We start from the raw sequence: 16,984 nt of genomic DNA on the forward strand, positions 1-16,984 counted from the left end.
GCTTTATGCGATTGAACCATTCAGGATTATATAACCAGACAGATGGCCAGATGTCACCGTGCCTTTCTGTTTTATTTTTAATTCTTGCAGGGGTTGTGGGTGTCACTAGCAAGGCTAGAATTTGTTTAATCTACCCTATTTATTACTTCGGCTTAATAATGGAGAATGTAACCTCCAGATGTACTACTCTTAAACATCAGCTTTGCAATATGCAGTATCTTCGTGTCGAACTATGTTTGAGGATTGTGTTCATTATAACATTATCATAAATCAATTTAATGTTAATTGCATAACAGAATCACTTACATTTGCAAGGATGGGACTCTGTCTTAGACAATGAAGACATTTGAGTAATTTTAGAGATAAAGCACACGTCTGAACAGAGAATATGCAGACCTCTCTGTTCAGACAGGCTGGTGCTATTATGTTCAATGAGCAAACGAAACTTGTGAGGCACATTATCAATTGCTATTGTCTGTAAAAGATCAATGAACTAAACTACTAATTATCAATATATGACTGTTGGACCGGACCAAAGAGGGCAGAAAACAGGATCTCTCTGCAAAATGTTGGACAGGATCAGGAAGTTCCCATGGACAATTGAACTCCAGATGTACAGACCTCCTGGCTGAGCAGGAAACCAGTATTTAAACTGGTGTGGACAAAACTGATTGGACTAATTACGTCAGGCACTTTGCAGAATCAAAATCAGCGATGTGACCCATCAGACAGAGAAGTTGAAGACAAGGAGAAGACACATGGCTTCTGTAGGCGGACATAACTGCTGGGTAGAGCTTAACATTTACCGAACTGAAGAACAAGATGACATACACATACTCTACTCTATCCAGTGACTGAGTGTGTCATAACCATTCGGCACTGTAAACGTCTGACGTGAAATGCTGAAATGTATTGATCACAGATGTTGTAAGTTCTACTCTTTCATATGTAAATAAATGCTCGTTCGAACAACCCCAAAGCACCTGTCCGCACTTGCATTCTGCATAATGCAACATCTCCAGAACATATGCCCGTATTTACATGCTGCACAATGGAACTTTCAAGCATATAGTCCAAAACAACTGTCTACTTTTATGCACAGCCGAATGACACTTACAACAGAACAACTCCCACCCAGTTATCTCCACTTATATACTGTACAATGCAGCTGATTGCAAGCTCGGTGCCGGATTTGATACCAGAGCTGAGATTCCAATTTCATATTCTCTTTATCACAAGGCCGTTATCTTTCACCTCTCTCATCATTCACCCTCCTTCCTGCCTCAGCCCATCTGCTGCTGAAATGTTCACCCATGCTTTGTTGCCTGCAAACCCGAATATTTCAATGTTCTCCTGGGTGATCACCCATCCTGCACCCTCCAGGAACATCAGCTCATCCAAAGTTTTGTTGCCTGCCCCACATGAAGCCTCTCTCAGGAGCGCCACTGCATTCACTGGTTTCCCAGCCACCAATGCCTCGAGTTGTTAGTTATGATCTTCATGTTCAGACACCTTCATGCGCTCCCCCTGGCATCAGTATAACCGCCTCCAGCCTGAATCATTTCAAGAGCTCTGCTTTTCTCTGAATCTACCTTCTTGTACATTACGCACTTCCATCCCCGACAACTTTCAGTCTTGCTTTTAACCATCTAAACCCCAGATCAGAATTTCCACCGGAAACATCTCTGTGTTTGGCTCTGTGTCAGTTTTTTGTCTAATTGCACTCCTGTTAAACTTCTTTTGATGAATGCTTACTGAAAGTTCTGTCAAAAATAGTTCTTGCTGGTTAATTGTGTCCGTGTCCTCTCTCTCTGCACACCACGCCATCCAGCCCCAGCTCCCCCACCGCCCACCATCCTCACCCACTCTCCTCGAGTGAAATGACTGGCTTGAGACACCCAGGAACAAGTAACCTATATTATCACTTTTCTCAGCAGATTAGACATTTCACTTTTATGTTTTTGTAAAAGCAGTGAAGAATTTGTTCACCTGAACACAGGACCCCAACATCCATACTGTCAGTGAGAGTCGAATTCAATGTGAATAAGCTGCAGTTCTGGAGCTGCAATTCGTTTCCTTCACATTGGACATCATTCACCCAGACGGGTCCTTTACTCTCTCCGTCCTTTGAATAGTTATAAGCGGCTGTCGCTTCACCGCAGCCCAGCTGTGTGCAGACCACGTTGGCATCATTCAGGGTCCAGAGTCTATCCTGAAATCTCCACCAGCTGCCGGTGTGGTAAATCTCCACTCGCCCATCACATTGGCTGCCTCCGTTAGTCAGCCTTAGTGACCAATTTTCATCTACAATATTAAACACATTGAGAATGGTGAAATGGAAGCAAAATGTCTCATAATTTACTGCCACCAGAAAAGTTATTAATGTTAATGGTTACTATTTCTGTCATCATTGTACAGAAGGCTTGTCAGAAGATGTTATTCACCATTACCTTTTCTCAGTAAATACATTTTAGTGGCATACCGAGTAGCTTCCGCTGACTAAACTGAGCAAAAAGGGTAAAATTAAGTGGGGTTGAGCGCGGCAAATACTGCCTATAGATAAGTGATGAGATCGAAGGGTGGAATAGGGATTTTAAATGGCTCCTGACAGATGACAGTTCCTTTTAACCAATATGGAGAGAAACAGACAAGTTTAATTTGACACAATGCTTCCGATAACGTCTTAAACTGCCTCACAGGCAATGAAGCACTTTTGATTTGCAGTCACTAATGCAGTAGGTGACAGACCCGCCGGACTGAAGGTTGTCCTCCTCTCCACATGTACTGATATTTCCTGCTCTCGCCCTACACTTGACAATATCATCAACGTTTCTTCCAATTTCTCCTCCTTATCTTCACATGGTCCATCTTCAATTCTTCCATTCCCTTCCTCAACATCTCTGTTTCTGATTCTGGGGATAGGTTATTAACCAATATAAAGGGTAAGCCCAGTGACTCTCACAGTTACCTTGTTTATGATTCCTCACACCCCGTTTCCTCTAATGAATCTATCACATTCTTCCACTTTCTCCACCTGCATTGTATCTGTCTGGTGATGCAACCTTCCATACCAGTGCTTCCAGATATGTCTTCCTTTTCCCTCAACCAAGGACTCTCCTCACCTCCTCATCCACCCACCATAGTTGATTGGGCCTTCAAGCACGTCCATTCCATTTTCCATACTTCTGCTTTCACCCTTTCCCCCCTCCCAGAACCATGAAAGGATTCTGCTTCTTCTCACCTTCCACTCCACCAGCTTCCATATTCAACACATGATCTTCCACCATTTCCACCACCTTCAATGTGATGCCATTACCAAGCACATCTTCCCCTTCCCTCCACTTTTAACATTCTGAAGGGACCATTCGCTCTGTGACATCCTGATGCACTCTGCAATCATTCTCAGCACCCCTTCCCACAGGAGCATTCCATGAAAGCGCGAGAGATGCTGCCACTTCCCAGTTACGTGTACTTTTCTCACACCCAAGCCCCCAAGCACTGCTTCCAAGTGAAACAGCGATTTACTTTTAATGCTTCCTCGTTAGTATCCTGCATTTACTCTGTTGACTAATCATGATGCTATCTCCTTTACATTGGCAGACCAAACACAATTAAGTGATTAGTCTGCAAAACACCTTTGTTCAGTCTGCAAGCTTTACCTTCAGCTTCCAGTTGCCTGTCATTTTCATTCTTTATTCCACTCCAACTCTGACCTCTCCATCCACTTTCCCCTACACATTCCCAATGAAGGTTAACATAAGTTTGTGGAACAGCACTTCATCATTCCACGAGATTCCTTACAACGTTTGTGATTCAACCCTGAGTTCAGCAATTTCAGATCTTATTCCTTACCCCTTTTCCTACTTCCAATGTACACCTATAAATGTGCTTTTTACTTGGCCCATTCCAAATCTATTTGCTTTGCATTGTCCCTTTTGCCATTTAGTCTCTCCTGTCTTCTACCATATCGCAGCCTATTCCTTTTGTTCTTTCCTTGCTTTCCCCTTTCTTTAACAACTGTTAAATCTCTACGTTCAGATTAAAGATCCGCAAAATGAAAGGTTGATATTGTTTCACTCAACATACATGCTGCCAGATCTTCTGAGTATTTCCAGCACTTACTGTTTTTATTACCTATATTTTAAATTGTGAAATGTGGGAGCACTTTTGCATAGAGCAATGTCCCACATACAGTGATCAGATAACTGAGCAGATAATCTGTTATATGAGGGTGCTGGCTGAGAGATAAATGTAATCCTGGAAACTGGCAGAATTGTAATTTACATCAAGTTTGTGAAATAATCCAAGACATAGCACATTGGTGAAATAACGAGTTACTTCACTCACTATAATTTTATTGCACTTGGTGTAATGGAAATTAACATTTATCTTACGCTATTTAGCTGGAATAAAGTTCACAGTGTTTTCTATTGTACAACTGATCTTTGCTGAGAATTCCAGATAATTCATATTTGAACGGCCAACATTGATAACAGTTTCAATGCTCGAGCAACATTTCCATTCTATGGCAGTGGTCCTGGGAGCATCTTGCTGATTCTATAGCCCTTGAATAATGCCCTAGATTTACCCGGAAAGAGGTATTATATGACGATAAGTACTAATAACGAGACATTGTATGCATTCAATGTTTATTGGAGTGAAGCTCTTGGATGCATTTGTAATTTAATTCAGACCAATAAACCCACAAACACATCTCAGAATCTTAGTGTCAAAGGAAACATGGGATCAGCAAAACTAGTGAATCAGCGACCTGTGGAAATAGTCAATGATGCTTGACAGCAGAACATTTGGTGTATTTCAGTTCAATTGACTGAGATGACTCACCCGTACAGATGACACTGGCATCATTTTCATGTGAGCAGCTGAATTGATCCCAGGATGAAACAGGACAATCCCACAATCGCGTCTCGTTTCCCCGACACCTGTAATTTTCCTTCCACATTGGACCGGTTCCTTTCCCAAAGTGAGCTCCTCCTGGGATTGAGTTTACTGTCCCACACTGAAGATGCTCACAGACCACGTTGGCGTCTTCCATATCAAAGTAAAGGTCACACAGCGTCCACCACTGGTCTCTGTGTAGCACCTCCACCCTTCCAGAGCATCTGTTCATCCCATCAACTAATCGGGGTCCATGTTTCCCTGTATTGGAAACAAATCCAGATCCAAATAATTTATAAATCATCCTCCACATAGAAACAGCAAAACGGAAAATAGGTAAAAAGTTGTATCTTATCTACCACGATCATCTATCCATACTTTACACAAATTATCTGTTCAAAACAATTCAAATTACGACAGCAGCTCAAAAGCAAAATACTGCGGATGTTGGAAATCTGAAATAAATCAGAAAATGTTGGAAATACTGAGCAGGTCTCGCAGCATCTGTGGAGTGAGCAAGAGAGTTACGTTTCAGGTCTGTGTCCTTTCATCACAATAATTACTGCAGAACCTCGTTAAGAAGTTGGATGAACACTCAAAAATTAAGAGCTCTTCTTGCAAACGTTAATAGATTGTTGGTCTCTATCTCTTGGGTCTTGCAATATAGAAGTCAGAAGGATGTGATGTTTCTGTTGTATTTGTTGCCGCTTTTGGGCACCGCACTTCACAAAACCATTTGCTTTGGAGGCGGTTCAGGACAGAGTCACCAGAATGACAACAATGCTTAAAGCGTTACATTATGAAGACAAGTTGCATAAACTTTGTTTGTCGTAGATTAAATTTAGATACTTTAGAGCTTATCTAGTTGATGTGTTTAAAATGTTTAAGGAGTTTGACAGATGCGCGATAGAATATTTGGAGAACGAATATCAAACAAGGCCATTTAGGAGCTGCATTTCTTTTTGAGGGATGTGGGCATCACTGGCAGAGGTGGCAGTTATTGCTCAACTCTATTTGCCCTTGAAACCGATGTCAGGACCTTCATTTTGTACTGCAATTGTCTGCAGGGGGAATGTTCTTCTGCAATGCTGTTCGGCAGTTGCAGTTAAGGCAAAGGGAGTAAACAAAAATTGTACCTTTTGCTGCATGTGTTATAAACAGAGTGGGAAGTTTATAATTTGGTAATTAGTGGCTAAGACTGAAATATGGCCTTAACATTTAGAATTTAACTTGAACTTCAAAACAAACTGCAAGGCAGTTCATTGTTAGCAGTTAACAGTGCAATTCAGGTGAGCAGTGAGAAGTCAATCAGCTGTGATTGCCCGAATAGAGGTAAATACTGTAAGCTGGAATCTGTCTAAACTGTGGCAACTTGAATGTGCCCGAAAAGACCGATGTAAGTAAACTTCAGGTACGGTACAGAGCGTAACCACAGTTCAAAATGTTGATTGAATTCATTAGGAACAAAGTGGGAAGTTGGAATTTGCTGAGAGTAAGAAGAGGGGGAACATTCTTTTTTTATTATTTCACAGGGGATGGGGTGTTGTCGAGGCTGGCATTTCCTATCCATCCCTAATTGTCCTGGAAAAGATTGTGGTGAGCCGTCTTCTTGTACCAATGCCGTCCAAGTACTCTCGCTACACCCACAGATCTGTTAGGAAGGGAGATCCAGGATTTTGACCGAGGGACAGTGAAGGAATGATGATATAATTCCAAGTCAGGATGGTGTGTGCCTTGGAGTGGAAATTTCAGGCGGTGATGTTCCCATCCATCTGCTGTCCTTGTCCTACTAGATAGTAGAGGGCGTGTGTTTGGATGGAGGTGCTTTGTTTTGTCTGTTAAGCTTGAGTAAGTGAATGGAGTCACCGATTTAAAACAGAACCACAGCCAGCAGCAGCAGAGTCCATTGGGAGAGGCAGATAACAGGCAAATAGAGGGGAAACTCCTTCAGTGAAGCAATTGTTAGGTCAGAGTATGAGAGGGCGTGGGTAAGTTGCAAATCAGTATTACGTTAATTGGTGAGTGCTTCGTGTTTTGGCTTTAGCTAACCAGTAAAGTAGCTTTCAAACTAAAAAGCAACTGCACATAATTTTACGTCTAAAATAAAGAAAGACTAAGTTCTGGCAAACCAGTTTTTTTTCCGGATATTGGAAATTGTGAGTAACTGAACTGTCCTGAGGGAACATGTCTGTAGCAGATGTCTCTATCTGGAAACTCTGTGGCTCAGGGTCATAGAGCTGGTGTGGGAATTGGAGAAACCCCAATGGGAGCAAGAGGTGCATTGGACAGTTTGCTGCAGATTTCAATCACACCTTGTAGTGAGCTGCAGGATCAGAATGAGTTTGTTGCAGATTATAGTGCACAGTAATGGAAATCCACATGAGATGGAGATCGAGGATATGCAAAAAGTGAATCTATCCAACAGGAACAATGTACTGGCTATTTCTGAGGATAAGGATAAAGTCTGTCAGAAGGACAGCCAGAATGTTGACCTTGTTACCTTGGAATAGGAAGCAGTTCAACGGGAGGAGGAGTGGAGCATAATGTGATACTTTTAAGTGATTCAATAATTAGGGTATTAAGACTCCCACACAGTATTTGCCCAACTTGTGCAAAGTGAGGGATATCTCAAAGCAGATTGCAAGAATGGAGGGGAAATATCCATTCCTTGTGGACCATGTATGGACTGATCGCATGGGAAAGAGGAGGCAAGAGGTTCTTTTCAGAGAGTACCAGGAGCTGAAAGAAAAAAGAAGATCTCAAGGATTATTATACAAGCCGCTTGCACATTGACATAGAAAAAAAGATGAGGGAGATGAACACGTGGTTGAAGGTTATGGTGTTGGAAAGAGGTGTTACGTTTTATGGGACGCAGTCACCTGTACTGGGATATTAAAGAACTATTCTGCTGGAATGTGCTTCACCTGAATCGGGTTGGGATCAGGGTCCCAGAATAAAGGATAAATAGGGTTGTTACAGGAACCTTAAACTGGCAAATGGGTGAGGGGAGGTTGGTGGGAGACGGGGTTAATGGGTAGAGCACAGTTGGAAATGTAGTATATCTAGGTAGTACAGGGAAAGGGATAATTGAAAGATGCAACATTTGAGTAAGACCATTTTACGGTTTTACATCACGTGCATTTGCGCTGAAAATAGCAGTTGCTTTCTTGATAATAGAATTGTTAGAAATATTGGCAGACCTCGACGTTTTGGGCAGTGCACTCTGTCCATTGTCTGGAGAAATAGTTGGATCTGGTGGAACCTGTCCGTTTATATGTAGTGCAGAACGGGAATGTGGACAGGATCTTACTACTGATAGGTTGTTACATGTTCCTGTTCTGGCTGTTATTGGTCTGTTAATTATATTCCCTGGCGGGCAGCCATAAAGGCGGGGCTAAAGTGTGGTGAGTCGAAAAGACTTAGCATTTGGCAGGAAAAAAGACAGAAGCGTAAGGGGAGAGCCAACTGTGAAACAGCCCCGACAAACACATTGTTCTGCAGCACCTGTGCAAGAGCCTGTCACTCTGGAATTGGCCTTTATAGCCAGTCCAGGCGCTGCTCCACACACCGCTGACCACCCCAGGCGCTTATCCGTCGTCTCTCGAGATAAGGAGGCCAAAGAAGAAGATGATAGGTCAGTATATGCTATTGTTCTTGCTGCTGATTGGTCAGCTATTGTGCATCGTGGCAAATCAATCCATACTACTGTTCTGGTGGTGGTATGTTGGTGGCAGAGCAGGTGTTGGTGCGTTTCTTGTGTAGAAAATGCCAGATATTCACTGAGGAACAGGCCACTGTTCGGGGGACAGTATGGTGTTTATTGATCTCCATAGCTTCCCTAATGCAGTGAATGGGACAAGACTGCCATCGTCAAGCAAGCTCAACTCAAAGACCACCGCATTGAATGGTCCAATTCAAAACTCCACCTTGTCTATACTAGACCGGCATGCAAGACACAACAAAATCAAAATCATGCAAAAATTCAAAAAAACAACATTGCTCAGATCCTCGTGAATGGCAGCGATACAAAGAAAAACAAAGGATGACAAAACAGATCACAAGAGCTACAAATTTTGACAATAACTTCAGAAATATATTGTCATTAAGAGCAATGTGGTCTCATTACAATGGCAGTTGTGATATAAATGAAAATAAGGAAATGGCAGGAATTATAATAATTACTGTGCTTCAGTATTTACATGGACAGAACTTTTATTAAGGTTCCTTGTTGCCACACGTGGCCACATGCTGCCCTGACGTCGAGGACAGTCACTCTCATCTCAGTGCAGGAATTTATCTTTCTCATTCATGTTTGTACAAACGGTGCAATGAGGTCTGAAGCTGAGTGGTCCGAGAAAACCCAAACTGAACATCAGTGAGTAATTTATTGGAAAATTCTGCTTGATAGCACTGTAAACAACACCTTCCATCACTTTGTTAATGATTGAGATCAAACTGCTGGGACAGTAATTAGAAAATTGCAATTGTCACACGGCTATTTGAGAAAGGTTAGCGAGGGAAACGAGGACATTATAGATTGGTTAGCCTAACAGCTATTGTCAGGAAATTGCTAGAGTATACGTTTAAAGATGGAGTGTCTGATCACCTTGAAAAGTTACAGCCAATCAGTGAGAGCCAGCATGGATTTGTAAAAGGTAGATCATGCCTGATGAACCTGATCAATTGTTTTGTGAAGGTAACTAAAGTAGAGGACAGGGGAACCTCAATGGATGTTATTCAGATGAACTTCCAGAAAGCACTCAACAAAATCCCTCATAACTGATTGTTGGCTAAAGTTGAAGGTCATTGGATTCAGGGCAAATTATTAACTGCTCAGGAGGCTGACAGCAGGGATAATGGGCAGACAACCTAACTGGCAGGATGTGATAGTGCCGTCCCACAGGAACCTCCACTATTTAGCAATGATTTAGATGGCTGGAAAGAAAGCCACATATCATTGACATATTCAATATTGCCATTGAAAAAAATCAGCCATATTGCAATCATGTATATTTTAAGCATAACTTAACAAAAAAAATCAGTAACTGTGTAAAACTATTTCAAGATTGGCAATTGTGAGGTGTCCAATTTGGACTTTAAAAGGTTACAGAACTTTCTAAATGGTGAAAAGCCGGAAGCAGCACATGGAAAAGAGACTTCAGGCTCATGGGCAAGTACGGGAACGAACATCAAAACAACTAATGGAATGCTGGGATTTATATCTAGAGGATTGGAATACAAGGGGCTAGAAATGATGCTACAGGGGCAAAACAAAAACCCTGGTCTGGCCACATCTGTTGTAGTGTTCAGCTGTGGGCAATACATTGTTAAAAAGGATATATTGACCAGGGAGAGTATGCAGCATAAGAGATACTGGAGTTCTGAAGAAGGATCACTGACCCGAAACGTTAACCCTGCTTCTCTTTTCACAGATGCTGCCAGGCCTGCTGAGCGGGACCAGCATTTCTTGTTTTTATTATACTGGAATGATTCCTTGGCTTCAAGTGTTTCTGTTTTTTTAATCAATCATGAGATGTGGGTGTCGCTGGCAAGGTGAGCATTCGTTGTTCATGCCTAGTTGCCCTTCACAAGTGAGTGGCTTGTTCGGCTATGTCAGAGGAAAATTAAGAACCAACCACATTGCTGTTTTTCTGGAATCACATGTAGGGCAGACCAGTAAGAATGGCAGATTTCCTCCACGAAGGACATTAATGAGCAAGATTTTCTTTTAATGGCAATCGACAATAGTTTCATGGTCACGATTACTGAGACTAGTTTTCAATTCCATATTAATTAACTGAATTTAAATTCCACTAGCTGCGGTGGTGGGAATTGAACCAGTGTCCCCAGCATTAGCCTGGGCCTCTGGATTGATAGTCCAGTGACATTAGCACCACGCCACTGCCTCCTCTCATTATGAAACAGGATTACAGAAACTGTGGGTGGGTTCCCTGAAATGTGTAAGAGCCTTGTCCTTTAATATTCTTAGCCTATGCCGTTCAGCAGCAGGAATGTCTTTGGGAATTCTGCAGGTGAGCTACTTGCCACAGAATACCCATCATCTGACATGCTCCCGTCGCCTCAGCATTTTTCTGAATGGTGAGGTTCCCTGTCACTGACAAAACCCAGCAGGATTTTACAGTGGTAGTGAATTCACTGATTATAATAGCTAGGGGAGGTGTTATTCTCTCTCTTGTCAGAGATAGTAATTACCTGACACGGAGGTGGTGAGTGTGTTACTTTCTACTTATATACCCAAGTCTAAATAATGTCCTGATGTAAGTGGTCATGAACTGTTTCCTTATTCGAGTAATTATGAATGGAACTAAAGATCATGCAATCAGCAGCAATTTGCCCAACTTCTGACATTTTGATGGTGGGCAGGTAACGGACCAAGCACCAGAAGATAGTTGGGCCTCAGAGAACAAACAGGAAAGACATTTTTATATAATTGTAGTGGAAATCTGGAGCATTCCCTAACAACTCCCAAAGTAAAGAGCTGTGGATGTTGCATTCAATCTAAATTTTCAAGACTAATATTGACCGATTTTTGTTAGCTCGGTGTATCAAGGAATCTGGTTCAAAGCCAGGTAAAGAGACTTGAGGAACATATCAAGTATGATCTGATTGAATGCTCGAGTAGGCTGGTGCAACTGACAGCTCTGTACTGATCATGTGGATATGTGTCTGATCCTGTCATATTTAGCATATAAAATGCACACATTCTATAAATTAACTTTGCAATCTTTCAATTCAGGCCTGATTGCACTGAGCAGTGCTAAAGAACAGCCGTTCGTTTATACCCTGTAAGTGTTAACGTGGGCAGGGAGGGTTGAAAGGCTATTGAAATGTCGGATCATTCGTGGTGCTCACATTAAAGTATCTAAATTGGCCAGTGCATGTTAATTTAGTCAACTCCCGACTGTTGCAGCCAATATGCAATTATAGATATACATTCGGTGCAGTGATAAATAAACTTGCGGAAATTCTGCTTCTTGCAGAATAATGTTCGGATTTAGAAACATCTTGTTGATCAACTATTGTGGGTATCTTGAACCACGTTACACCAGACCCACAGCAGTAATGGTAAACTATAATGACTCGTTTAAATATGAACCTTTTAGACAGAAAGACGGCAATGTCACCTTCCTCAGTTTTCCAAATATTAAGCAGGAAGTTGTCTGCTTTTCAGTAAGTCTGTACTCACCGGAACAGATCACACTGGCATCGTTCCGATGGCTGCACTCCTGCTGAGTTCCTTGAAAAAGACGGCAGTCCAATAAACTTGTCTCGTTTCCGATGCATTCAAAGATATCACTCCGTATGAGCCCAATGCCCTCTCCAAAATGAGCATATCTTGGCGCAGACATGGCGACTCCACACTGCAGCTGACTACAGACCACATTAGCGTCTTTCAGATCCCAGTCAAGGTCACACACTGTTCCCCAGTATTCACCATACTGGATCTCCAGTCTGCCTGAGCATGGAGAGTCTCCGGATGTTAGTCTAGGAGATCTGTGATCTGAATAAGCGTATTATATCATAATAAGTATAATACATTAATAATCACAATAATACAAATATTTATATTTCAATACACATCCGATTAATCACAGATCTGGCACTATTCGTTCTCAGATCGTTCCATTCTTTTCAAAACTGATGAATCTGTGTTTTCTGTATCACTACTGCTTATACTGTGACAGGACCATAATGTTTAAAATTTTTATTTATTTATTTATAACTTACCCAGTCGCCGTGACTGTAACTGAGGAACACGCACTGTATCAGCAGTTGGAACTGGGTAAAAAGTATTGTGTGGCAAGAACTGGTACAAGGAGTCCTGTTGCTCATGTTTAACATAAATGGTTCAGACTCGTAAAAGGGAGGTACAATTATAATATTCATCAATGATATTTTCTTGGGACAATAGTTTCATACGAAGGCAGATTGTGATAAAAATACATGACGTTAACGAAATTGCAAATGAATTTCAATGCAGATAAATGTACACTTATGCATTTGGGTAGGAAGACTGAGAACACAGATTCCTTGGACAATGATAATCTAAATTGCATCGAGGAACAATGGGATTCAGAGGTACAGATATAAAAATCAATAAAATAGCAATAACAGGTTAACAAAGCTATAGAAAATACAAAAAAAGATTGATGTTTATTTATGAGAAATACGTTGAAAGGGGAGTCATACCCAGTACAAGGAAGGATTTGCTGTTGATGGGAGTTGTTTGATTGGGTGCTAACTGGTCAGTGTTTCCCTGCTTTTCTCGACAGTATGTAACAGGGCAATTTTCCACCATATCAGTTGAATCCTAGTGTTGTATCTGTACCGGATCAGCTGGTCTAGAGTTGTAGCTTGTTTTAGAGTACTGTTCTTCAGCACTACAGCTATAATGTTATCGGGCCCTAAACCTTTGCTTTGTGCTGTGCGCTCAGCTGCTTCTGAATGTTGTGTGCCGTAATCTTAGGAATGGACCGAAAAATAGAAAGCATTTGCACAGCGATAGACCATTGGCATGGATTCTCACCTTTTGTCAGTCTGAATGACTACCTTTAACCCACACTGTGTTGACTGTTTTGTAGCCATTTTGATACAGTCTGTCATGATCACCTTTCAAAGCTCTTCATGTGCAATTAATTACCTTGAAACCACATTCACAGTTTTAAGTTTAAGAACTGGACAGACAGTTTGTCACCAACAAGATGCAACAATCAGCATACAATCATAGAATGTTTACAACACAGAAGGAGGCCATTCAGCCCGTTGTGTCCATGCTGGTTATCTGCAAGAGCAGCTCAGCTAGTCCTATGCGTCTGCCCTTTCCCCATAGCCAGGAAACGAATTTATCTTCAGGTGCTTGTCCATTTCCGTATTGAAAGCCACAATTGAATCTGTCTCCAACAGACTCGCAGGCAGCACTTTCCAGATCCTGAAAACTCGCTATATAAATAAGTTTTTCCTCATGTCACTGTTGGTTCTTTTGCCATCCACCGCATAACAGTGTCCTCTGGTTATTGACCTTTCTGCCAAGAGGAGCACTTCCTCTCTATCTACTCTGTCTAGACCTCATGATTTTCAACACCTCTATCAATTTTCCTCGCAGCCTTCCCTGTTCTAAGGAGACCAACGACAGTTTCTCGAATCTATCAATGTAAATGAAGTCTTTCATCCTTTGAATCTTCCGTGTAAATGCTTGCTACACCCATTCTAAAGCATTCACATTCTTCTAAAATGCCGTGTCCAGAATTGTCCAGAATACAATACGGCAGTTGAGTTGAAGCCAGTGTTTCACAAACGTTCGTAATAACTTCCTTACTTTTTTACACTATACCACTATTTAAAAAGGCCAACATCCCATTGACTTATTAACCACTTTCTCAACCTGCCCTGCCACCTTCAACGATTTGATCACAAATACTCCCATGTCACTCTTGGCTGCAGCCACTTTATAATTGTACCCTTGAAAAGGGACTGGCAGCTAGCATTAAGAGAAATCACACAGTTTTCTATAGACAGAGAAATAGTAAAAGGGTAGTAAAAGGAGGAGTGGGGCCGATGAGGAATCAGAAAGGTGATTTACATATGAAGGTATTAACTGAATTCTTTGCACCTGTCTCTGCCAAGGGAGAAGATGCACTCCAGGCAATGGTTAAAGAGGAGGTAATTCAAATACTAGAGGGGTTTAAAATTAATAAAGAGGATGTATTAGATATACCCTGTTATATGAGAACATACATATGAATATACGAATTAGGAGCAGTAGTCGGTCACTCAACCCCTCGAGCCTGCTCCACCATTCAATACGTTCATGGCTGAACTGATTACTCCACATTTCCTCCTACCCACGATTACCTGCCACCCCCTTGGTTATCAAGAATCTACCTACCTCTGCCTTAAAAAAATTCAAAGAATCCGCTTCCACTGCCTTTTGAGGAAGAGAATTCCAAAGACTCACGACCCTCTGAAAGAAATAAATTCTTCTCATCGCTGTCTTAAATGGGCGACGCCTTATTTTTAAACAGTGACCCCTCCTTTGAGATTCTCTCACAAGGGGAAACATCTTTTCCACATCCATCCTGTCAAGACCTCTCAGGATTTTATATGCTTCAATCATGTCGCCACTTCCTCTTCTAAATTCCAGAGGATGCAAGCCTAGCCTGTCAAATCCTTCCTCGCATAACAGGTCACCCATTCCAGATATTAGTCTAGTAAACCTTCTCTGTACTGCCTCCAACGCATTTACATCATTCTTTAAATAAGGAGACCAGTACTGTACACAATACTCCAGATGTGGTCTCACCAACACCTTGTATAGCTGTAGCATAACCTCCTTACTTTTGTATTCAATTCCACTTGCGATAAACGATAACAATCTACTGGTTTTCTTTAGTACGTGCTGTACCTGCATACTAATGTTTTGCAATTCATGCACTCGGACACCCAGATCCCTCTGCATCTCAGAGCTCTGCAATCTCTCACCATTTAGATAATATACTTCCCTTCTATTCTTGCTGCCAAAATGGAAAATTTCACACTTTCCCACATTAAACTCCATTTTCCAGGCCTTTGCCCACTCACTTAATCTATCTATATTCCTTTGCAGACTCCTAATGTCCCCTTCACAAGTTACATTCTTACCTATCTTTGTGTCATTAACAAATTTAGCAAGCATACCTTCGGTCTCTGCATTCACATCATTTGTATAACTTGCAAAATGTTGAGGCCCCAGCACAGATCCCTATGGCACACCACACGTTACATCTTGTCAACAAAAAAAAAAGACCCGTTTCTGCCTACTCTCTGTTTCCTGTTAGCTAACCAATCTTCTATCCACGTCAATATGTTACCCCCCACACCATGAGCTTTTATTTTCGGCAATAGCCTTTGATGTGGCACCTTATCAAATGCCTTCTGGAAATCTAAGTACAATACATCTACCAGTTCCCCTTTATCCACAGCACATGTAACTCTTTCAAATAATTCCAATCAATTGTATAAACATGACTTCCCTTTCACAAAGCCATGTTGACTCTGCCTGATTACCTTGAATGTTTCTAAATGCCCTGCTATAAGTTATTTAATAATAGCTTGTAACATTTTCCCTAAGACAGGTGTTAAACTAATTGACATGCAGTTTCCTGATTACTGTTTCCCTCCCTTTCTGACTAAAGGAGTTGCATTCGCTATTTTCCAATCCAAATGAACCTTCCCCGAATCTAGGGACTGTTGGAAAATTAAAATTAACGCATCAACTACCTCACTAGCCACTTCTTTTAGCACCCGAGGATAAAGTCCATCAGGTCCCGGGGACTTGCCAGCCTGCAGCTCCAACAATTTACTCAGTACCTTCGCCCTGGTGCTTGCAATTTTATTGAATTCCTCCCTCCCTTCCTTTTCCTGACTTACAGCTAAAACTGGGATGTTACTTTTATACTCAATAGTGAAGACCGATGCCAAATATATGTTCAATTCATCTGTTATCTCCTTATTTTGCATTATTAATTCCCCAGACTCACATTTTAGAATTTCAACGCTCACTTTGTTGCCTCCTTTCTTTTTTAAATATATATAAACTCTTGCTATCTTCCTTTAAATATCTACATACCATTCTCTCGTACTCTAATGTTACCTGCCTTATCAATCTTTTATTCATTCTTTGCTTCTTTTTAAAAATATTCTGTCCAATCTTTTGACCTGCCTCCCATCTTTGCGTAGTCATAGGCTTCTTCTTTAAGTTTCATACTACTTTTGGCTGTTTTACTTAACCACGGATGGCGGGTCCCACCCTTGGAATGTTTCTTTCTCGTTGAAATGTGTGTATTCTGACATATTCCCTCAAATGTCTGCCACTGCATCTCTATTGACCTATCCCTTAACCTAATTTGCCAGTTCACTTTAGCGAGCTCTGCATTCATACCCTCATAATTGCCCTTATTTAAGATTAAAATATTAGTTTTGGACCCACTCTTCTCTCCTTCAAATTGAATGTAAAATTCAATTATATCATGATCCCTGCTACCTAGGGGCGCCTTAACTGTGAGGTCATTAATTATTCCTATCTCGT

The 16,984-nt window shown here is 41.4% G+C and overlaps 1 protein-coding gene across 1 annotated transcript; it reads right to left on the reverse strand.

The window, feature by feature from the left end:
* Positions 1-2,119: 2,119 nt before the first annotated feature.
* LOC137359239 (scavenger receptor cysteine-rich type 1 protein M130-like) lies at positions 2,120-15,376 on the reverse strand (the record flags this gene model as incomplete). Its single annotated transcript, XM_068025299.1, has 6 exons — positions 15,221-15,376; positions 14,272-14,398; positions 13,164-13,382; positions 12,107-12,376; positions 4,846-5,160; positions 2,120-2,304 (listed from the first exon to the last, which is right to left on the reverse strand). Coding segments are annotated over exons 1-6 (1,272 nt in total), but the record flags the coding sequence as incomplete, so codon positions are not given.
* Positions 15,377-16,984: the final 1,608 nt, after the last annotated feature.

This window comes from Heterodontus francisci, unplaced genomic scaffold, assembly GCF_036365525.1.
Source record: "Heterodontus francisci isolate sHetFra1 unplaced genomic scaffold, sHetFra1.hap1 HAP1_SCAFFOLD_124, whole genome shotgun sequence".
NCBI classification, from domain to species: Eukaryota; Metazoa; Chordata; class Chondrichthyes; order Heterodontiformes; family Heterodontidae; genus Heterodontus; species Heterodontus francisci.